This window comes from Galleria mellonella, unplaced genomic scaffold, assembly GCF_026898425.1.
Source record: "Galleria mellonella isolate WM207_F2 unplaced genomic scaffold, CSIRO_AGI_GalMel_v1 utg36, whole genome shotgun sequence".
NCBI lineage: Eukaryota > Metazoa > Arthropoda > Insecta > Lepidoptera > Pyralidae > Galleria > Galleria mellonella.
The window spans coordinates 3,412,504-3,436,156 of record NW_026442086.1 but is presented as its reverse complement, the minus strand read 5'-3'; the positions used below and the strand labels follow the sequence as shown (position 1 = coordinate 3,436,156).

The 23,653-nt window shown below is 31.8% G+C and overlaps 3 protein-coding genes and 1 long non-coding RNA gene across 9 annotated transcripts; 2 read left to right on the top strand and 2 right to left on the bottom strand.

Moving 5' to 3' along the window:
- The first annotated feature begins 308 nt into the window (after positions 1-308).
- On the top strand, positions 309-13,003 carry LOC113520585 (armadillo repeat-containing protein 5). Of its 3 annotated transcripts, none has more exons than XM_031910075.2 (12): positions 309-755; positions 3,203-3,429; positions 3,994-4,222; positions 5,002-5,170; positions 5,251-5,421; positions 5,633-5,769; positions 8,109-8,451; positions 8,778-8,963; positions 9,412-9,649; positions 10,022-10,130; positions 10,797-10,942; positions 11,077-13,003. In XM_031910075.2, the coding sequence occupies exons 1-12, from the start codon at positions 510-512 to the stop codon at positions 11,834-11,836; spliced, it is 2,961 nt and encodes a 986-aa protein (XP_031765935.2). In that variant the 5' UTR covers positions 309-509; the 3' UTR covers positions 11,837-13,003. The 3 variants fall into 3 exon arrangements, with proteins under 3 accessions (XP_031765935.2, XP_026761763.2, XP_031765936.2); XM_026905962.3 differs by having other exon boundaries at positions 311-755; positions 5,633-6,057; XM_031910076.2 differs by lacking the exon at positions 309-755 and adding an exon at positions 790-1,988 and having other exon boundaries at positions 5,633-6,057.
- Positions 13,004-13,529: 526 nt separating this feature from the next.
- On the bottom strand, positions 13,530-22,433 carry LOC113520576 (cytochrome P450 315a1, mitochondrial). 4 transcript variants are annotated; one of them, XM_026905948.3, is made up of 7 exons: positions 22,264-22,433; positions 20,369-20,772; positions 19,534-19,740; positions 19,282-19,418; positions 18,565-18,759; positions 14,338-14,553; positions 13,530-13,744 (listed from the first exon to the last, which is right to left on the bottom strand). In XM_026905948.3, exons 1-7 carry the CDS (start codon positions 22,431-22,433, stop codon positions 13,625-13,627), a joined length of 1,449 nt encoding a protein of 482 aa, XP_026761749.1. In that variant the 3' UTR covers positions 13,530-13,624. The 4 variants fall into 4 exon arrangements, with proteins under 4 accessions (XP_026761749.1, XP_031765938.1, XP_052753378.1 ...); XM_031910078.2 differs by lacking the exon at positions 22,264-22,433 and adding an exon at positions 21,894-21,911; XM_052897418.1 differs by lacking the exon at positions 22,264-22,433 and adding an exon at positions 21,329-21,346.
- LOC113520577 (cytochrome c oxidase assembly protein COX18, mitochondrial) lies at positions 16,328-17,558 on the bottom strand. Its single transcript, XM_026905949.3, has one exon. The coding sequence runs from the start codon at positions 17,395-17,397 to the stop codon at positions 16,348-16,350; it is 1,050 nt and encodes a 349-aa protein (XP_026761750.1). The 5' UTR covers positions 17,398-17,558; the 3' UTR covers positions 16,328-16,347.
- LOC128201199 (uncharacterized) lies at positions 17,995-22,270 on the top strand. The gene is made up of 4 exons (XR_008253108.1): positions 17,995-18,205; positions 18,311-18,448; positions 19,663-19,821; positions 21,415-22,270. It is a non-coding gene; the product is annotated as an uncharacterized LOC128201199 (long non-coding RNA).
- Positions 22,434-23,653: the final 1,220 nt, after the last annotated feature.

Below are 23,653 nucleotides of genomic sequence, written 5' to 3'. Positions count from 1 at the left end.
ATGTAAATGAGTCAGTAATTTCATTCGACCACGAGCATTTGAGTGAATAGTGGTAGTGGCTGTCTCTAAAGCGTTCTGTATACGCTTTTTGATAGTAACAGAGGCAGCCTCAATGCCCTCAGACATAGTGAAATCGCCGTCAAGGGGAAATGGAAGAAGATAACACATTACGCCAACCCCAAATAGATATAGGAAAAGGGCAGGGAAGGAAAGTTTAATATTAATATTTTTCTTTGACATGCTATGTTCTTTTTTTTTTTTTTGTATGACAACAGTACTAATACTTTATATCACACAGCACATTATGTCAAATTTGTCATTGACAGAATTAATCTTAAGGCATATCTGTGATATATTCCTTTCTTTTGTGATTGATTTGATCGTCCCGCGTCATGATTTTGTAAAACTTATTTGCTTACCTGTTATATTTATAGTGATTTAAGTGACTGTAATAATTTTATATTAAAAAAAAGTATGAATACTTTGTAAAGTAGTGTACATCTCATAAAATGGACAAACATTATGTGAAATTGGCCGTTGAAGGCCTTAAATCTTCCTCTTCCAGTCGTGTTCAAGAAGCTCTTCTAAAAATAAGGAGTAAAATAACCATAAATGACGCCGGAATTAAACTATTTAGACAATGCAAGGGCTTGGATCATTTACTACCACATTTGCGTAAACCGAATGAAAAAATCCTCGATATAACATTAAGTATACTTGGGAATTGTTGTTTAGAAGAAGAGAGCAGTCTAGTTGTACGTTATAATATTACAAAATAATAATTCGTTATCCATTTTTTTATCTATTATATAAATAAGTTAATGTAAGCACCAGTTGCCAATAAACTGAACAGTCTACAGTAAATAACAAGCTTGTAATTACAGATGCCATGAGTACTAGACCAGAAGTGGCTTTAAACATATTACAGTACTTAATAATGTATCTGTATTGTAATACCTTACCCCTCTTCATACAGGAAAAGACTAAAGTCAGCATGCTTCAAATTAGTTGCCATAACTGGGAAGAACTCATTGCAATCACTGATGCTCAAAACCCTTGAAGAACTAACAATGAGTAATCCCATTCTAAGAATGCCAGAAGATGACATGATCTCAGAATGCAATTTTGATAATAATTAAAAAATTTAAATATCTGAAAGAGACAAATGGAGTAAAATCTACCTACCATCTCACTCCTATGACCTATTTTGGTTCATAGATGGGTCCAAAACATGAAAATGTGGGATATGGTATCCATGATATTGGGCCAATAGTCCACACATCTTTAAACTTACATAAGTATGCCACAATCTTTCAAGCAAAAATTGTGGTCATAATAAGATGTGTAGAAAAAAATAAATTTTTTCATTACATACATAATAAGATATTTCTTTACTCGGATAATCAAGCTAGTACTTGACTTACTGCTATAAAAATTGCATAATGTTATTAAACAACTTGGGTAGTAGAAATAACATTATCTTGAGATGGATCCCTGGTCACTCAAACATTTATGGAAATGTAACAGCTGACCAAATAACAATGAAAGAGACAAAAACTGCCCAAATAGGACTAAAACCTTACTGTGCTATATCTTGAAGTCCAAAGCTTAGACATCTGAAACTAGAAAATTCAAAAGCAGCAAATACTGCTGGCTTTTATTGCCAGGATGAAACCACTTGAAAACCCTGACTACAGGGTTTCAAGAAAATTACTCCAAGAAATTGACTCTTACAAGGGCTCTCACTGGATACTGCAAACTAAATATAGTCCAACTAGACTTATGCCCAAAAACTGTTTGCAGGTTTTGTCATGATGAGGAAAAAATGCCACAGCTGATAATTTGTAGCTGCAGGCCACTTATATACAAACAATACATCTCCTTTGGAAAGTATACTTCATATTCTGAGGAGATAAATAAACATCACTGCTAAGAACATCTGTAGATTTTTATCACCAATAGGAATTAGCAGTGAACTTTAAAACAGGGTGAGCACAATAGATCACAGAGATTGCAGTGTTATAGGTTTTTCTGCCTGACAAAGCCTATCATTCATCATTTCAGCCATTAACTGTCCACTTTTGTACATGAGCCTTCCTCGTATGAGGAGATTTGCCAGTAGTTGCCATACTTGGCATGGCGGTTGGCAACTGCAGATAGGCTTTAGAGATGTTTTAAGTGAGATGCTGTTGCCCATCCCTTGGTCATTAACTTCCCTTAGTCACCTCTTATAACACGAAAAGGAAGAAGTGGCTTATTCTCAATAATAATAATGTCCACTTATCATTGAAAAAAAATTAAAACTTGTATAGGTACAACTTATGTGTGACTTTGTCCACGAAATTAAAATTAGATATTTTACAACCTAAAGTTTACATTAATAAGTTATAAAATACTGTTGAAAGCAAAGTGACAGTTTTGATGTAGGTATCATAGGAGACCTAGACTAACATATTATGATCAGATGAACCATGTTTTATCTGACATAGTCTAAGGTATCCAAAACCTGCATCCATACATGAGTAGTGCATGTAACAAGAGTGGTATATGAAGATAGATTTCACAGTCTGTTATAACTGCCTACACTGATGAATGATATCATTTTTAACATGCTTAGAAAATCACTTTATTATCATTGTTCATATCAATTTAAAAATATATATTGTATGGAACATCTCTCTATGCTCGACACAACAAGCAAATGGGGTGTAACAACTCTATTGCTAGCAATATATGGTACACCCCATTTCAGTCAGTCAGGTCTACCTCCATGTGGTTCTCCCTAGAAACCACCATAGTTAATTCTTGTCGAATTAATTATGGTGGTTTCGATGGGCCAACTGACCAGCTTTCATTCTCACCTAGCATTACTCTTTGGTGCTCGATCAATGCATACCTATAATACAGACAGGGTTACCATTCCATTTTAACCCATGGTATTGGAGGAAGTGATTGTAAGTAATGGGAGTATAACAACCCTATTACTAGCATATGTACCTTATCAGGTCGACTGCCACAGGGTTCCCCCTAGAAACCATCGTGGTTAATTCTCATTTAATTCTTCAAGATCGGTCCATCTCTATCCTAAACGAATACCACATTATTATTATTATATCTTAATTACTTTAACCTGCTCAGGAAATCGGGTAGTTATACTTACTGTGTTTAAATTTTGTTCATTTATTTAATAAAATTATTCTAGGTGGGAAAACTAAATAGTTTTGGCCCATTGGTGTCTATACTTAAAACTGTTTGTCGAGATAGTATTGTGGGAAGAGCATGTCGTGTTATTGGTAATCTATCTCAGAGGACCACCAATGCAGAGGCACTACACAATCATGGTGTTGTTACAGCACTTGTTACACTTATTGAGAACAGAGATAAAAACACATCATATCCTACACTTACAATGGCTGTCAGGGCTATCAGGTAATCCATTTCTATAAAATATACATCAGAAATGAGAGCTATTCTATTTTAAATGGAGAATACTCCATTTTTAAATGGGATAGTATGAGTAATTATATATATTGTGATGAAAGTAATATGTAGCTAGCTAGCATTTTTTTATTATTTTATAAATTTAATATTTTATGTATGAAATTGATTTTGATTTAATATTAGTCTAGATTTGTTATTGTGCCTAAAAATGCTGTTTAAGTTATGATTGAAAATTTTTATCAGTCATATACCGTATATAATATGTCTATACCAAATTTGATGGTGATTAGTTAAGCTGTTATTAAAATTCTATAAGATAACAAATACAGATTTCACATTTATTATATTGTTAAGGACTTATTATTTAGTATGTATGTATTTTAAAATTATGGAATATATATTTTTTTGTACCACTACTATGTAGTATATTATTAGGGCTTTCTTAATTTGTTAGTAGTATATGATGAAAAGAGGTAATTTTGACTAAAACCATGAGCAGTTAGATGAGTCAGGCTATTCAAAGGAACTATATTATTTTTCTTTCTTTTTCAGACAACTGTGGATGATTGTAGACAAAAGAGAAGAAATGCTCAGTGTAAATGCTGTTCGTTGTGTTGCTATATTACTTACAACAGAATGTGAATCGGCTGGCATTATAAAATCTACCAATCCCAATAGAGAAACTGAGGGCATCAGAAAGAGTCAAGAAGAGTTGATTGTTGGCATTTTAAAATGTTTAGGATATTTTACAACACATGCAACTTTGCAGTGTGCAGAACAGGTAAAATAAATATTACTTTTAACCTAAAATACAAATAGTTACTTAATAAATTTATTAAATAGCTTTTACTTGGTATTTCATCCATATGAGATAATATTCACTGGAATATTATCTGGAATAAAAAGTAACTTATGTCCTTTACCATCTCACATAGTATATGTATAGTAAATTTTATAGTGATTGGTTAAGCAGCTAAGGTACTAAAAGGCGACAAATAAAAAAAACTCACTTTTACATTTACAATATTAAATAAGGATATGGAGTGAGTTTGTTTGTTACCTCTTAGCACTTTAATTGCACCAAACACTTTGAAATTTGGTATATACATACTATATAGGATGGAGAAGGATATTACTTTTTACTCCTGTTAGTAAACATATACCAGTCACACAGAGGAAGTCGGGTAAATAAAAAAAAATATACATAAGTGCCACACAATCACACTAATTGCTGGCCCTCATATTAAAATACCCTGTGTTCTGTGAATGAATGAACAATGAATATCTAAGGGTACAATCAATAAACTTAAATGTGACTCAATTCTGAACAATTTGCTTTTTATGTTATTAATTACCAAGAATTGAACCAGTGTATCATTTACACAAGGCAACATTCTCACCATTACATCACAAAGGTTGCAATCAAATAAGTTGTGTACCAAACTTATTTTGGGAGGAGAAAAAGGATATTACTTAAGGACAGTAAATTAAATGCAGTCAGTTCATATAAATCTTTCAGAAATGACATTTATAAGAAATTCATTTATCCATGATTTTCAGATTCAAGGTGATGGTAGAGGTTACCAATGCCTAGTTGCACTTACTAAGACATATGAGTCAACAGCATTAAAGTGTCTCATGAATTTATGTTACCTTTCACAATGTAGACCGCTACTTGGCACTGCAGGCTTAGTGGAGTGTCTTGTTGGTATATTGCAGAAGATTTCAGGTAACAAAATTCGATTTTATTATATAATATTTTCTTCTTTTATATTAAAAAACATAATGAATGCTTTGTAATCTGTATAGAGGTGACATGGTGGCCGGAAGGTGGAGCTCGTGCCCTCGCCCAACTCAGTGGCGAGTCAGTGAACCGTTCTCGTCTACGACATTGCGGCGGGCTGCCCTTGCTAGTAGCTGCGGCACGGGTTCATCCGTCTGCCATGCATGCTCTTTTACAATACGTTTTTGATGACACATGTAAGTTTATACTTTTTTTAATTAAAACTATTATTACGCTATATTTACGCTTCATATTTATGTCTAAATTCTATTTGATCTTAAAATTTTAACTTCTATTTAGGTATACATATATAATCATATTGAATCAACTTTAATAGCTTTAACTTTTTTCATTAAAGCATTAATTTGTAGCACTATTGAATTAATATTAGTTTAATTGTTTTTACAGCGTTTCAAATTCTTGTCAATGAAGGCCTTATTAGTTTATTAACTGATGAATTAACAAAATATCTGACTACAATGAATTATGAACACAGCAATATGGAAAATGCAGAGATGTTGAGTGAAACTACTAATTTACTAAAGGTAAAAGAGAATACAGAGAACAGCATAAAATTGGATAGTCCATCGCAAGCGGGCAGTTCAGCTACTAATAGCTCAGAAACTAAAGGCAGCCTGTTCATGCGACGAAAAAGCCAATTGCTATCTAAAAATGAAGACGAATTAAAAGTAATAATTGAAAGAGATAATATGATTGTTGGGTTTGTTGATGCTGTAGATAGTGATGCCTCTGATGACAGTCAAAGCGAAGATGAGACACCTGTGCTGCACCGCAAATGTCTTAAGAGAGCGAGATCCGGGAGTCCTAAACTGGTGAAAAATATATGTATTAATAGTAATTTGTACACTGAAAATTGCATCAAATTACTGAAACAATAATTTCAATTATTAACTTAACCAAATAAGCAAATTTTTTATAAGAGAAAACAGAATTCATAACCTTTAGAAAAATTAATTAATGCTAGAATTATCATGACACAAGTACTATAGTATTATAATGTTTATATAAACTCACTTCAGATTTCACTTTTAATTGTAAAAATATGTATTTAAATTCTTATAACTGTCAGTTATAAAATACTGATAGTACAATCTGCTTCGTTTGGGACTAGATAGCACTGTTTATATGTCCACGACTATTATTTTTCATAAGATAAGCAATTTCAAAAAATTATGAAAAAAAATATTTATCACAATCTTTAGGTATTGCGTTAAGTCTACTCTATAGCAGCATGATTTTTATGGTAATAGTGCCTTACTGCTCATCATGTGGATGTGAATGTAAGCAAAGATCTGAAGACGCTGTCGATAATTGTTACTGCCTTGTTATTTTTTTTTTGTGTCAATGTTAAATTTATGAATGAATGAATGAAAATTTATTTGAATAATGCCATTTAATTAATTAATTTCATTTATTTCAAAAAAATAAGTATTATATAAATTTTAACATCTAATGCAAAACTCATATTTGAATCGCTATAATGCGGATATCAAAGGATTAAATCGTCAGTAGAAACTGTCCTGTATTCTATATATACAAGATAGTGACTGGTCTTATATCTAAGATGCTTATTATTTAAAAATTTTTATTTAAGTTGTTTTGTGAATTCTATTTCTCGGATTATGAATCTATCTTCACCATATCACTTTAAATTGAATCTAAAGTTTGCTTATTTGAGAAGAATGTTTATTAATGTTCCCATCAGTGTACGTATTATTATAATCATAATCATCATCTATATATCTTTCACTATCATCTATTTCCGGTTTGGTCTTTAATTCCCTCTGAATCCATCCATTAATTTACCTATATTATATAACAAACTCCTTTGTAACATTTCATTTTAGACCTTAAAGTGACATGATTTAGTGCAAGATCGGTAAAGTCGATTGGTTAGGCTGAACTCTTTTTATATGAAGCTGATTGATCAACACGTTAATTAGCAGGGTTTCTGCCCTATCCAATTGACTTTACTGGTCAATTCTTTGGCACAATAAACACTTTTAGGCTTAGTTGTCCTGTCCTGTTAATTAGTAAGTAGTAGTTAGTAGAATTTTATATAAAGACACTGGTCTAAATATTTTTATATATAACGGAGATTTTTTTTAAATGGGATTTATATGTTCAATGATTAAACAATGCAAATCGTGAACTCGTGTGTTTGTAGGGCAGTGTTTCAGTTTGAAGGGTGGGATAAGCCATTGTAATTAAAGGCATACTACCTTAATTTTCAGAAATGCATAATACGTATTTATATTTTTATTAAATCCGTTACTTTAGCCGGAAATAAAAATCTCTATACATCAATAGACTCTCTAATAAAGATCGTAATATATTTTTGCAAGAATATATTAATAATAATACATTATTATGTCGACTTTGTTCTTTTAAAAGTTTCTGCAATGTCTAATGAAATATAATCTTTCAAATAGATGGGGACACCTCATGTTGTGATATACTTTTTAGTCCCTATTATAAAAGTACCGTGGTATCTTACTGCTTTTAGTTATGTGCTACAATTTCCCATTTATTATAGGGTACTTTATTTTCTTTTTTTTTTATGCAACTTAGAATGGCAAACATGCTGAAAGCCCATCTAATACAAGATAATAATCGTCGCCTATAGTATAGACATAACCAGTACCATGGAAATAAATAATTTATTTCTAATTATTTATTTATTTGTTTCTACTATTTATTTTTAAATTCATTGTGCATTTCGAGACACATTTTTATCTGGGCTTTGCGTTATTTCCAGCATATATCACCCAAACATGCATTCCAGCATATGTCATTCATTAATTGCCCGCTGATGAAAAATATCTCTTATATTTCCAATACCCAATATTTTTATTATTTTCAGAAATCACAATTGATTAAGATGGCTAGTAAAGATTGGTCTGCTGGTGTTTATTGGGAGCCAAAGAGTCCTGAATGGCCATCTTCTACACAGCCATCAGGATCACGTGGCGCGTTGAGTCCAGATAGAGGAGATTACGGACCTCTTTCTCCATATTCAGATGGAAATCAGTCTGGTTTTAGTCCAGAATATCGGGGTTTTTCCAATAAACGACCTAAGTGGGATTGGAGTCCAGAGTCCGGAGTTAGTACCGGAGAAGGAAGTTCGGCGTCGCCATATTGGACCGAGTATCAGTGGAGTCCAAGTAGCTCAGGCAGTCCAACTTCTCCTTTTAGTGTTAATGAAGGTAGATCGTTTATTCGATTGCTTGTTACAAATCTCTTTACATGTTCGTTCTCTTCTGTATTCATTATATACAATAATTGTAACTGAATTTAAGATTCCTCATGTTAAAAACAATAATAAAAATTTAAATTAAACAAGTTTAATTTCATGAGTGCTATCTATCAATGGGCATAGTCATAATATAAAGAAAAATTACTGAAAATCGGGAAGAATTATAAAAAGGCATGTACATCTGTTTTTCATATCTCGCGGAGGAAACCGCTACTAGCGGCTACTTGTATAAATTCACATACAAATTCAGAATTGTTATTAAATTGTAATTTCCAGATAGTTCTGATTCGGAAATATCAGGTCGTTACTCTCCGGTGTGCAGTGAAACTGAGGGTGACGCAATAGACTTAGCCGTCGCCAAGAACGTGGCCGCAGAACTAGATGCCGCGCAGGTCGCCCAAGATTTGGATGAACTCATAATGGATGATGATGAGAGCGTCGATGAAGAGGTGCCTTTAGAAGGTACTAAATATTTTTATTGTAGTTTTTTTATATAAATATATATAGTATATGAATAACTAGTAACTGCTATTTCTTCATCTATCTTATATAGAAATAAAAAAGAAATCTTTACTATAATAAAAGTGTGAGGATTGAGGAGACAGTACAAGAATTTTATTGCTAAAATTTGCTAAGAGATGAAATAAGCAAGAAACTAAGTCAGTTTTAAAAATGATATCAGTCATTTTCTTAACATTTCACTTGAAAATTTTAAAATCATAATTGGTCAATTATATTATAGAATATAGCTTGAGTCTTTATTAAATGACGTCATGTAGAATATAGAGGTCTTTGTTAATTATAGTTTCAATTTAAAAAAAAAAAACTTCTAGATTATAAATTCTCGCATTATGTTTTACAAAACCACGCATATGTAGTCACCAATAATAATATATTGACTTTATTTCAGAAGGTGCAAATAAAACAGATATTAGTACAAAATCGTCTCCCATAGCTTGTGTACTGGTTCTATTGTTTCGCGTATCGCACGGTGCTTGTAACTACGGCGGCATTCGTGAGGACCCAGTGCCAAACCATACGCTAGAATTGCTTACAGGAAAGGAGTGCTTGAATGCATTGCTCGATTATATTGAAAGATGCAAACGGCCATTGGGTAGGGCAGCTCGTATTTTAGCCAGGGTGTTAAGGTAAATATGATTTCATAATATTGAATGCTACTTTCACATCTTATTAATATCAATTCTTCGTTTATACAAAACGATCCCTTAAAAATCGTTTAAAATTGATTCTTGTTATAGAAACCTCTGTGTAAACATAATCAAAATAATGACATTTTTTTTAATCGAATATAATAGCCATTGCTTTTTAATATTATTTAAATCGCATTAATAGCTTCATAACTAATAAATGGATTTAGTTATGTTATACATTCAACAGCATAACATATCGCTATGTTCAAGATTGTATTAAATTATATATAAACATGTTAATTGAACAGTAATCCAACATCTACCTCTGGATGTATTTATTGTTAAAAATAATTTATTTTATTATTTCAGCAATGCACTTTGTTTAATGAGCATATTGAAACATAGATTAGCTCTTAGATTACATAACATGTCAGTGAGTTCCAAGCATCCGCCTTTTAAATGTACACAATGCAAACAAGTAAGTATGTCTTATGTTATTTAAATTAGTTGACGTTAAACAACTCCAGCAATTATGCTGCGCCTAAATTATAGTTTATTTGAATAGAACTTTATGAAAAGGTAAGAAGAATTTATTATCACAGAAACTTTAAATGAAATTAATAACAAATCGAAGCATTAAATCGATTAATATATTATTTATTGGTATTAATATTTAATATCAGGTGACAGTTTATGGTTTTGGGTCAATTATTCGTTTTTTTTTTCACTGCCATTAATATCTATATAAATAGACTATAAATACATGTTTATTATACGTGTTATATTATAAACTCTCTTATGTCCTTGAAAGTTCCTTTTCCTACTTCTATCTTACTTTATTAACTCATCTTGACCATTCAATTAAAAAAAAATGCCTTAATTATTATTTATTATTAATAATAGTAAATAGTAAAAAAAAAAATTAATTTTCACTAAAAAAATGCGGTCAAGTGCGAGTCAAACTCGCGCAACAAGGGTTCCGTACATGACTAGCTCATTGCCAATATAATAAAATAGCATAGCAAAATTATAGGATGTTGTGTTACAGTATAGTAAGATAATCGATTCCTAAATTCAATTGAATATATTAGTTATTTAGGAATTTTTTTATTTTCTTTGAATAAATATAACAATCACATTTCAGATAGTAAGATTAAGTGCAAAATTATTGGCTCAGCTGACGATTCTTGCCGAATCCAGTTATGGTATTGGAGAAATTAGTTATCAGCTACTAAAAGGGAGTTCTGCTATGAAACAAACCCTTTCCCTTACACTGCCATACATTGTAAGGTACGTTGCATCAGAATGTTTTTGTTATTTTTTTTTTTTTCAGTGTACTCGTAAAATATATATTTAAATAGATTTATTTTATTTTTATTTGCATCAAAGGATACATATAACAGAGTTACTTATTTCTTTTTCAGAACCGAAAAGCCTTTGAAAAAATATTTCATTGATTGTAACGCGTTGAATTTTCTATTCGCAAATATTGCGGAATCAAAAGAAGATATTAAAGATTGTGTAACTGCATTAGTAAAATTGGCAACGAATGTGCAAATAAAAGATCCAAAAACACTTGAAAATCGATTTAAAGATAAACTTTGCGTTAGTTACGATCCCATACTGGACAATTTGGCGGTGGACGATATAGTTACATTCGAATTAGACGACTCATCAACCGTGAAGGCGAACAAATTATTTTTATGTCAAAATTCAGAATATTTTAGTGCTATGCTGATGGGTTGTTTTAAAGAATCAGTAGAGAGTTGCGTCCGTTTAACTGATGTAACAAAACCAGCTCTCGAATACCTATTTACACTTTTGCATTGTGGGTTAAATAATTCTAAAAGCGATGTACAAGTCTTCCCTATGGCCGAAAACTTAGAAACTAACTTAGAAGTACTTTTATTAGCTGATAGATATTTATTTGACAAGTTAAAAGAACTATTGAGTAGTGCCATATTACAATTTCAGTTAACTCCCGAAAATGTTGACAAAATTTATATATGGTCACTGAGTAAAGGGATGGGATTCTTATGCGTTGAGTCAGTTGCGTATTTACTAACTGGAAAAATGTGCGAGACAGTTCGTACACGGTCCTTCGAAACCATACTCAATTTAGAATACAGAGATCAGTGGTTGGATGATATTAAGGGAATGATTCGAAGACAGCTAGTAAAATAGATAATATTGTACCATCGGATTTTATTAGAAATATTCTTATATCGTTTTTCTGAGACTATTTCAGAACAGATTCAATAAATACGTATTTAAATGTGTATTGAGTCCCACATCACACAATACTCAAATGGAATATGTATCATATAACTTGTCTAAGATAGACATTAGTATATGAGACTACATTCCATGTTCAGTATTTTTTTTTACTACGATGATGATAAGCATACAGCCTGCTTATGGACATCCGCAACACCAACTGTGTTACATGCGTACTGCCAATCCTGAAGAAACCTCAATACGAATTATGAAGAATTGCATGCTATAGTCATTCACAATAAGAGCGTTCATGAGATGAAACTTTTCTAATATTGCACTAAACGCGATCATTTAGATACTAAGTTTGGAGAGGAAATTCCTTTAAAAACCATATTTAAAAGCGTAGTTTTATTGTTTTGAATCGCATTTAAATTTTATTAAAGTGAATTGTAAATTCCAATATTATGAAACTTACATTTTTTACTTAGATACGAGGTTTGTCCGGAAAGTACGTATAAAAGTTTTTTAAAAATTTTATTTTACAATTATTCAGGTAAATCAATTTTATCCCCTTCAAAGTACTCCCCCTGTGACATAATGCACTTGTGCCAACGCCGTTTCTACTGTGAGAAGGCTCCTTGAAAGTCCTCTGGTTGTAGGTTTCTCAGCTGCCCCGTCGTAGCTTTTTTTATCTCATTTATGTCCCCCAAATGCCGCCCCCGAAGTACCAATTTGGTTTTTGGGAACAAGAAGAAGTCACACGGGGCCAAATCCGGTGAATAGGGGGGGTGTTCGGTCACCGTAATGGAATTTTTACTCAAAAACTCACGGACAACAAGAGAGGTGTGGGCAGGGGCATTGTCGTGGTGAAGAATCCAACGCCCCTCTCGCGCCAATTCTGGACGAACTCGTGCCACACGAGCTTTGAGGCGTCTGAGCACATCGACGTAGAATTTTCCATCAACTGTCTGGCCTGGAGGGACGAATTCTTGATGGACAATCCCCCGAACATCGAAAAAAACAATCAACATTGTCTTGACATTTGAGCGGGATTTTCTTGATTTTTTTGTTCGTGGTTCCCCGGATGTCTTCCACTCTTTGCTTTGGGATTTTACTGTTCTGAGATCGGCAAAAATTTCATTCTTGCCGAGTTTCGAGAGAAACTTGATTACGACGCGCTGCTCTTCAACGGAAGCGGGCTCCATGCCGACGGGGTTTCGTTAAGAGGTAACTTCACAGATGGCGTGACAAGCCAGTTCGCACCGCACGGCGGTCAGACCAGAACTGAAGCATTGTTAGGGACATAAGGAAGGGGTCCTGCGCTTACCTGGCCTCCCCACTCCTCTTTCTCGCATTCCAGAACACTTTTATACGAACTTTCCGGACAGACCTCGTATAATTTTATATACAGCATTTTATGAAGTATTTATTTTCTTGTTATGTTTTTTTTTATTCGAAAAAACTAACATGAGTTCACTTAAAGATATTATACTTATTACTTATTCTCAATTGTTATGTTTATAATAACATTCCTTAGTTTTTTTTTAATGAACTTGTTATCATTCAGTTAACAATAAAAATAGTCAGGTACTATTACTATTATATATCTATTGATAATTGAGTTGTATTAGGACAAAATAATTTTAGTAATAAAAGAATGTATTCTAAAAATGTATTGTATATTGATAATGTAAACTGTTATAGAAAATATTATGTAAATATAACAGTAATTAAAAATTTTATATAAATTTCATTTCACACTTTCTTTAGTAATGATACCGTTAATTTAACGTCCCTATCCGGTACTAACACTAGCGAAGTGATTGCTTTCACATCTGCACTGTTGCTACATGTGAAATCGAAGTTGTTCACAATCTGAAAAAAAAAAAGTATTTTTATTTACGAGTTTATAAGTCATTCTATAACAATAAAACTAACTCTTGTTATGCATTTATTACATACTATATTATATAAGGGCCATAAAGACGGTTTTACCGTCTAATTTTAAGTGAAAATTAATAAATCTATACAAATATCGATAGGATCGCCGCATGCTATGTTTTGAAATATTTTGAATAGACAACGATCCATTCTGTGGATCAAAATATAGATTTAAATGTAGAACGTGATAACCAACCTATATAATATAATTACCCTTATTTATTATATTGGTATATACTACGTCTATGACCTAGTTACTGTTATGACCATAGATTATGACTAATGTCAGCATTTTTGTCATGAGCATATTTTTTAACCGACTTTTATCTTAATATAGCAAGTATTAATTATTAATTCATTATATAGATAAACTTATTAAAACCATCTTAAGTGTCAATGTGTTTATTACACATAATCTTATGTGTATCTTATATTTATGGTGCAATAAAGAGTTAAATAAATAAATAATCTGCCATTTATTAAAAAAGAAGTAGGTACATATTATTATGGCAAAATATCAAATTTACCTGATATATGAATTCAGTCATCTGTAACATGGCAATTTTTTTCCCTACACAGGATCTTGTGCCCAAAGCAAAAGGCACCGAAGCCGATTGGACGTGATTTAGTAGTTCTTTTTTTCGTGGGTCATTTCTATCCCAACGGTATGGCAGAAACATGTTAGCCTTGCTGAAATTTTGTTCATCCCGTCCAGATGTATAAATAGATGCTATAATTGGAGTCTGAAATAAAAGTATGGGTTTTCAGACTCTAAAATTGGGGGAAAGGGATTGTTAGTAATGCGGACTAGTCATCCCATTGCTAGCAATATACCCCGTCAGGTCGACCTCCACGTGGTCTCCCCGGGAAACGATCATACTGAATTCATTTCCATTCTCACCTATCAGCCCTTACTGGTGCCCCGCTAGCATATCCTAGTTACCATTTCATTATCATGCATTAAAAAACACTGTCATATAATAACCTCATTATCAATAGCCTCATTGCTAGCAATATACTCTGTCAGGTCGACCTCTACGTGGTCCCTCCTAGAAACCATCGTGATGGATTCCCAATGAATTCATCATAATGAGTCAACTAATCTAACTTCCTCCTCATTTATCTTTACTCACTAGTGAGGTCATATCTTATTTTTATAAGGGCCACAAAGATTTAAAAGTTATAGTGCCGCGGGCCATAGATGCTTATAAAAAACGTAATTCAAATTTATAGGAAATTAAAAATTACATATAAGAGCATATAACTCAAGGAAAAAAAAACACTAAACAAGTTACGTAAAACGACTCGGTCAGAAATATCTTACCAATGTAATCTACATAAAAAAAATCTTTTTTTTATACCACTGAGGTGGCAAACAAGCATACGGCCCACCTGATGGTAAGTGGTTACCGTAGCCTATGAACACCTGCAATACCAGAGGTATTACGCGTGCGTTGCTGACCCTGAAGAAACCTCTTTACCCCCTTTTTGAAAAACCCCATGCTGTAGTCTCTTGGGAAAATCTCGGCAGGGAGCTCATTCCACAACCTGAGTGTTCGTGGGAGGAAACATCTCTGAAACCGCACAGTACGCGACCATTGAAGTTGTAGGACATGAGGATGAACTTCCTGTCGATGGCGAGCCGTACGATGGTAGAAAGTAGCTGTGGGCATCATACTGAACAATTTCTCTGAGCACAATCCATTGTACAGGCGGTAGAACACGCAGAGTGACGCAAAATCTCTCCTAAAATCCTCTTTTTCTCGTTATTTTGACCAGCCTGATGTTCAAAATGAAAAATGGTGTGGTATGCGCCTCGTCTGCGCTAACGGTATATGCTGGCAAGACACCAGTGAGGGATGATAGGTGAATAATGAGAAAGCAGATCAGTTAACTCATCGTCATGAATACATCTGGAATTAACCAGTATGGTTTCCAGGGGGAACCACGTGGAGGTCGATCTGACAGGGCTATTACTAGCAATGGGATTGGTAGCCCGCATTACTAACAATTCCTTCCTCCATAGAATTTGTCAATATAATTTATATATAGTCGTAATTCCCATGTCAAAATAAAAAGAAATATGAAATACAAAGCTAAAACTGTTCTACAAAAATTTTACAACGCATTTGGCAGTATTTTTGTTTGTTAAGTTGGCACTATTTTTTGTGATGCCTATAGATTACTCTTTGAATTAACGAAATCGGACATTCCATTCCAAAAATATTATGGATTTTGTTGAGTATCAACCCCTTGCTTGCGACACCGGTAGCGACTGCGCGTGGTAGTGGGCGACGCGGCGAACATCTATGAAATAGGTACTCGCGCAGTTTATTTGAGCTGTCAGCTTCCTACGCATCAGACACTACCGTCATTAAATGTTTTGACTTTTCTAAAGAGTAAATGTCTATACATTTATCCCAAAATGTTTAAAAAATAAATGTCCATCTGTGCGAAGCTGGGCCAGGCCATTGGTGTATAAATAATCCAAATGTGAAATAACAAATAACAACAAACTAGTTTTAAAACATTATTTACTATGATTTCTTTGGTATAATTTTCTCAAGAGCATGTTTTATTTCTTTCTTCATATGATTGTACGGGTCTTCAAGTTCACTTGGAGCCTCTGGTATTCTTAATCTTCTCCTCACTGTTGGTGAGAGAAGACATAAGTTCTGGATAAGTCCAAATCCACTTGATGTCATCCAATAAAGACACATACATGAAGGCACACTGGCTGCAACAGGTATCATAACAACAGAAAATATCCTAAATACATTTGTGAAAGCATTATACACTTTAGAAGGTTGTCGAAGCTTTGACATTCTTTGTATTTCTATTATTGCTATATTGGTTAGTCCAAATGCCACTGGTAATATAAAAGAATGGTCTGGCTCTGTCAAATTAGGAAACCAACCAACTCCACCAGTTGACAGTTGCATAAAAGTCACTAAAGCTGCAGGATCACCTGATTGCATATAAACCAAGTTTCGAAGAGCAAATGACATGCAAATCCATATTGGAATTTGTAACCAAACCACCAAAGTTGACTTAAATGGATGACAATTCTCCCGTACAATAAGTTTATACCATTGTTTCTTTAGAGATCTTTTGTATAATACCATTGCTTGTTTATCAGTCAGGTTATATGCCTTCTTTGCCATTGCTGTCTCTCTCTTCAATTCATCTATTAAATCTTTTAACTCCAAGCTAATATTTTCAACTTTGGCAAGTATATTGTTTTGATATATTGTTAGTGGTAAAGTCATTAAACCTCTTATTAGGATAGTCGAAGTGATAACAGTAGCCCACCAGGATAGGCCTGATAAATCATGAAAGTATAGTAGTCCATTTTGCATTAAATTAACGAAATAGCTATTCGATATGCTAGTGTACGTCTGTTGCTGCCATTCTACAATACCTTCGTAAGATATATGTCTTCTATTATTAATATTAATCAAATCATTTTTTAATAATATTGGTTTATTCTGTTTGAGTTCGCAATTACAACTTATCGCACTAAATGACCGCATGTAAGATCCCCAACCATATTTATTTAATCTATTTAGTGTTTTACTATAAATCATTGCGTAATTTTGAACAATATTAGAGTTCAATTGAAATTTAAAAAAGTAATGTAATATACGTAGGTTTATATTTATTGTAATTTAGGTGATATTTTTCTTAAAGATATCGAATTTTGCTTGCCTAATAGGCAAGCCTGACTTTGACAATTATACTTTTTGACTTTGACATTTATGCAGTCAACCATAAACGGGTTTAAGAGTTCGCGGGATGAATAGAAAAGATTTTTTATTTTGAAAGCTGTAGTTTGTTTCTCGAGTGTATATATTTTAAGGGATGTAAGCAGTATATACGTACTTCTGAATATATAAGAGGAAACTTAATTATTGTTTAAAACAAATAAATTTATATTTATTACCATTATGTTTTTTTAATAAAGGGGCTGATAGAAACGGAAATGGGAAAATTGAAACGTCAAGGGGTGAATAGAAACGATTATGGGGTTTATAAGTTTTAGATTTTTTATTAAATCTACTTTTGCCAACTTTATAAAATGTTACTATATAATTATGTTATTAGTTGTCAAATTAAAAAACTTTGGTATACAAGTAAGAAAATTATTTTATTTTCATATATATTTTTTAATTCATTTTCAATGCATGCAAGACGTGTTTAGTAAATAAAAAAAAAATAAGGATTTTACTAAATACAGCAATTATTACCACTTTGGTAGATTTTTATAATATGAAATCCTGACTTCGAAAGGAAAGTTTTCTATTCGATTATTTGTTGAATTTTTTGAAATTTATGTTTCCATTTACTCTGCTTTCGATATCGAACTTAGATTGCAAGTGGCATCAGTGAATAATGGTAAGTAAAGGTGCAGACAGCTTGGTTGGTCCATCTTGACGAGTTTACCAGATATTAACCACGATGATTTCCAAATTGATCTAATTACAGGATATATTGTTACAGAGTAAACAACAATAGTAACTCCGAGTGTTAAACGAGATTTTATCGATTATCTTGCGTATTTACTTTATTTATTAAAGATGGGTCTGCTAAATCTCATTACTAACAATCCTTTCCTTCTCTGCTCTATATTTGTATTAGGTACAATTTAAATTATATGGACAAATAATTACATTATTATTAGTCATTATAAAAATATTATCAGTCTCAATCCTTTTGTTTGTTCAATATAAATTACTATATAATAAAGTACTTACATCTTGGTTTATTACATACGATCCCAATACACTTTGTTTGGGTAAGATTCTTGTCAAGAAAGGTGCTACTGGAAATAACCTCATTGTTTCTTTAATTACATTCTTTACGTAATTTTTATGTTTACCTCGAATATCATTTCTTACATCTTCGTTTTTAGCCAGCAGGAATAGAATCCACAAAGAGGTATACGCCGTCTATATAAAAATATTTTTTATTAATATAAAATTTTTATTTAATATTTTATCAACAAGCTAATATTAAACAAATAAGTATATACTACTAATATTATAAGTTTGTAAAGATATTTGTAATATTTAAATTTAGTAAAGGTTGACCATTCATAATTTATGCGAACATAACCACTTGCACAATAATTAATTTATTTCATATATATTAAATAGAATGTTTTGTTATCGATGTTATCACATATTCTGCAATATAAATAAGAATATAAGGAAGCTTTTATTTTTTCTTGCAGAGGAAAAAATCTCGTATTTAAAACTGATTTGTAAGTGGTCTTTTTTATGAATAAGTAAGTAAAAATAGAAACAAGTAGGTAATAAGACATTATATTTTATTCGAAATAGGGATTCTGGTAGGTAAGCACAATTAATCGATAGAAAATTATATAGGGTACCTGAATATTACTTTAAGTTATGTGATAACTACCTAAGAAGTCAATAAAACGTATAAAAAGTGAATTTAATTTTACTTACAGTATCTCCAGCTGCCATGACGAAGTCAGCAGCAATTCTTTTAATGTCTTCTTCAGAGACGTTTTCATTACACAATCTTTTAACTAATCCATTACTGTCATGATGATTATTCAGTATTTCTTGGACTATTTTTCGAGCTGAAACAGAATGTAATTTAGCATAATTAAATGCTATATATTTCTTTCTTTGATTGCATAATAGTGATTTACATGACAGCTGTAAAAATATATTAAAACAATATGTATAACTCACCTATTCCAATTGATAAATCCACACTTTCTTCGAAGTCTCTCCATATTTTTAAATTTAAATATCGGCATAATGAAACTGGTAATCCATATAGCTTAGTTGTAGTTTGAAAAACTTTTTTTACATTTTCAGAAAAAAAACCTAACAGCTCTTCAAAGTGTTTACTAGTTTTAATACTACTATTTGAGCCAAGTAATACATTGATAATTACTGAAAGACAAACAAAATTATTCATTTATTGTTTAAAAATATATTTTAAGCTACCCTGAAATTGGAGACGATGGTCACTAGGTAAATATTATATAACGACACACTAATAACATATTATTATAAATTAGCAATCATTATAAGATTACTTCACAATCTATTGGTTAATATAAAAAATAATAGTATTACCTAGAATGAATAATAATCAGATTTTTTTAATAGTTGATAATGGAATGGAAACCCCGCCTGTTCTATCAGTATACGCTGATGGAGCACCAAAAAGGTATGATAGATGAGGATGAAGCAGATCACTTGGATCGTCGTGACGAATTCATTGATTAATTAATCACGATTTTTTCTTAGGAAAACTGTGTGGAGGTTGACCTATATTATACACACATTACTAACTAATCCTTCTCTCCCTTCCTAATCAATGTAGATAGTTTTCTGCAGACTACTGGCTATCATTATTGATCATATTCACTTTTACATAATACGAAACATTAAAAGTACCTATAAGTATTGTATTGTAAATAATATCGTGTAATTAATATAATAAAATTTCATTATGAAGTCACATTATGCACAAGCAGGGAATAAGTACCTATAAAAAATTTAAGGAACACCATACCTTCTGTGGATAACCTATATAAATCCGATTCCAAGGCAGGAGTAAAACAACCAGTTATAGCTTTAGATTTCCATTTCTGTAAAAAATTATCTATAGTGCTTTTAATAGGATTTTCAAGCCATTTTTCTGAATCATCTTTTAGTACAAGTTTATTCATTATACTGCGATTCTTTGCCCATTCCTCGCCACTCATAAAGAATAAGCCTCGCTTGGATCCATTAATTTTTTCATATAAAATCCACGGATCTGGCAAAATGTGGGCAGGATATTTTCCTTCTAGATTTAAAAAGAGAGTTCTAATCATCGTTGGATGACTTATAAAAACTAGAGGTACATTTCCACCCAATTTTTCACAGAATATCGGTCCTAATTGTTTATGCCGTGAATCGATGTATTCATGTAAGCTGCAACATAAATAAAGAGCCTGGTAGTTTTCAGAGAATTAAGGAGAACAATTAAAAAATGCTATCATAAGTGTAAAGAAATTCTTAATTTGATGGATTTTTCCTTTGACGCGATTTTTACATGTCAAAAGTTACTAATTCTGAACTCATTTTTATAATTCTTTTATAATTGATAAAATAAAGAGGTACTATACATGCGATTTTACGTTCAAAATTAAAACATTTTCAACAAGGAACCCGGTGCAGCTTTATACGGGTGCTAGTAGATCACAAATGATAGTGAAATCTATATCAAAATCGATTGTGTGATTTTTAAGAAATAAGCGGGTAAACAAGGAGGGAAGGAATGGATGCAGGTGGCTCAGGACCGTTCTCTATGGCAATCTATGGTTGAAATGATGAAGCGCGTAAACAACTGGTGAACAGTTATTTTGTTTTATACTTTAACATCAAGAAATTATCTCCTCAACCATCAGTTCAATCCATTTAATTGTTTATATGTAATATACCTGCATAATTACAATTACATTACAATAATACTACTATTATTATATACTTAATATAAAAGTTTGTAGAGATGTTTCAAAGGATGAACAAATTTCCAAACAATCCATACATCATAGATTTTTTTTTGTATTTCAGCCGTTAACTGTCCACTGCTGGACATAAAGGCCAAGGCCTGCCTTCTTCACAAGGGGAGTTTGCCAGTAGTTATCACGCTTGGCAGACGGGTTGACAACCGCAATTACACTTTTAGAGATGTTTTAAGAGGGACGCTGCTGCCCATCCCTCGCCCTCATCATCACATCATAAATTACATATATGATACTATATTTTAATTTACTTATTTATTTATTTAACTTTTTATCATCACTAGGGCAATGGGCAATGGCAAACCCAACTTTTGATTAAAGGAGAATAGTTAGAAGTGGGTAGATGGCGCAAGAGTGAATTAATAATTTTTATATGCATAAAATATAAAAACCAATACTGCATAAAAATAGCAAATACATATTATTTAATAATACATATACATTCACATATAAATACATACATAGCATATACAAGGAAATATGATAAGTTCAGTAAAATATTACAGAAGAAAGGAAAAAAGTAACTACAATGAGAGAAAATGCGATTTAACTTGTCCTTTAAACGAAGCGAAGGATTTGTGCACTCAGTGTAGAAGGTGACAGCAAGTTCCATAGACACACAGCCTGAATGGATGAAAAAAGATTTTGTATAATGCACGGAGATATGTGAACTGCATTTCACAGAAATATAAATTGCTCTTTGAGGTAATAAGGTGTGAAAGAATTGAATAGAATATAATAAAGAAGAGAAAGTATGTGAACAGGAAACATTTAGTAGTATAATATTTGCCTACCTTCCATTCTTTAATCACCTATTCTAAAAAATGTATAATAAAAGAAAATTTAAATAAATAACTACAATTGGCTACATAAGAGGTTCACAGGAGTATGTACTTACTTTTTTCCGCTTCCAGCAGCCAATAAATCTAATTTTGTACCAACAAGAGGCAGTGATCTTGGTCGAGGCATATTTGCAATTGTTTGACATAACTTTCCAACAATTATGTTATTTCTTATTATAGGTTTTATTATTTGCTTATTTATCAAACATTTTTTAATGCAATACATATTTGCTATAACAGGTCAAAGAAATTTTAATTTTTTAACTTATTCCAGTAAAAATTTAAAAGGATAAACCAAGTTTTCTTTGTATGATTCTATTAACTAAACTCAAATGTTTCCAGCTACAAGATAGAACACCAACTGACTGTGGATATAATGATCTGAAACAAGATTCAATATTCTAATCGTTCTTTTGTTGTATTTCTGATCCTGTTTAACGTTAATAATTCGTTGAATTATGTGTGTTTTGCTCGTTGATACATAACATTATGGTAATCATATGAATAATTTATGACGCATTCAAAAACATTGTAGGTATATACTATGTATATTGTAAACTGTGGACCAAAGAAAGCTCTTCAGTATTTATACAAAATTATTTTTTAATATACTATGCAATTTTATACGTCTATATAATAATATCAATCAATCAATCGGTTCATATAATAAAATCCTTACTTCTATCTATCCTACTGTCTGTACATGGAAGATATATATAAGAAAACTTATATAGGAGGGTTATATGAACGCAACAGAACCCAAAACAATGATGCTTATAATTTTTTTTTTGTCTGTACATTTCTGCATGCTAATGTCAGAAACGTGTATTTTGAATGTGGTTTTTACTAATGTGTTGCAATTTACTCCACTTAATATTTAATGTTTGTTTTATTTCAATTGATTTACAAATAAAAAAGTTATATTAATCTAAAAAAATCACATATAAAATGCTTTAAAATAACCGATACGTTGAATTGGTTGAAACTGTTTTTATTATAAATTGATTTACGAAAATTTTGTTTTCTTGTGCGAATCCGGGTCGGATCGCTAGTGTAATACAAGCACCTACTATTATAAATCACGAAGGTAATAATTAAGAAATTGTAGTCTTGTAGTAGGGCTTTTAATTGTCTAATATATTCTTATTTATGTATAGCTACTAACAACAAGAAATTCGTAATGAGAACGCAAGAACATGTATATTTTATTATTTATAACGTAAGTAAAAATAAATATTAGGTTCAGATTATTACACACTGTATTTTTCAATATGATTTTACTCATATTATACTTACTGAATCAGTTCCTTACAGAAACGCAAGAAATTCAATCAGTTAAGTCATATTTTAATGGCCAGAAAGCAGATGTCTCATGATGCCATAGCAGATGCGTCTCATACTAATTTTCATACGAAAACTTCAATAATTTTTATGTTTTTTTTAGCA

What these genes read in the sequence shown, in the direction of transcription:
- LOC113520577 (XM_026905949.3), bottom strand. Translation starts at nt 17,397, where the DNA reads ATGATTTATAGTAAAACACTAAATAGATTAAATAAATATGGTTGGGGA.
- LOC113520576 (XM_026905948.3), bottom strand. Translation starts at nt 22,433, where the DNA reads ATGTATTGCATTAAAAAATGTTTGATAAATAAGCAAATAATAAAACCT. An exon ending in ATATAGGTTATCCACAGAAG is followed by an intron (nt 19,741 to 20,368) that starts GTATGGTGTTCC and finishes TTTGTCTTTCAG; the next exon opens with TAATTATCAATGTATTACTT. An exon ending in TGACTGAATTCATATATCAG is followed by an intron (nt 13,745 to 14,337) that starts GTAAATTTGATA and finishes TTTTTTTTTCAG; the next exon opens with ATTGTGAACAACTTCGATTT.
- LOC113520585 (XM_026905962.3), top strand. Translation starts at nt 510, where the DNA reads ATGGACAAACATTATGTGAAATTGGCCGTTGAAGGCCTTAAATCTTCC. An exon ending in CTTTGCAGTGTGCAGAACAG is followed by an intron (nt 4,223 to 5,001) that starts GTAAAATAAATA and finishes CATGATTTTCAG; the next exon opens with ATTCAAGGTGATGGTAGAGG. An exon ending in ATTTTAGCCAGGGTGTTAAG is followed by an intron (nt 9,650 to 10,021) that starts GTAAATATGATT and finishes TTATTATTTCAG; the next exon opens with CAATGCACTTTGTTTAATGA.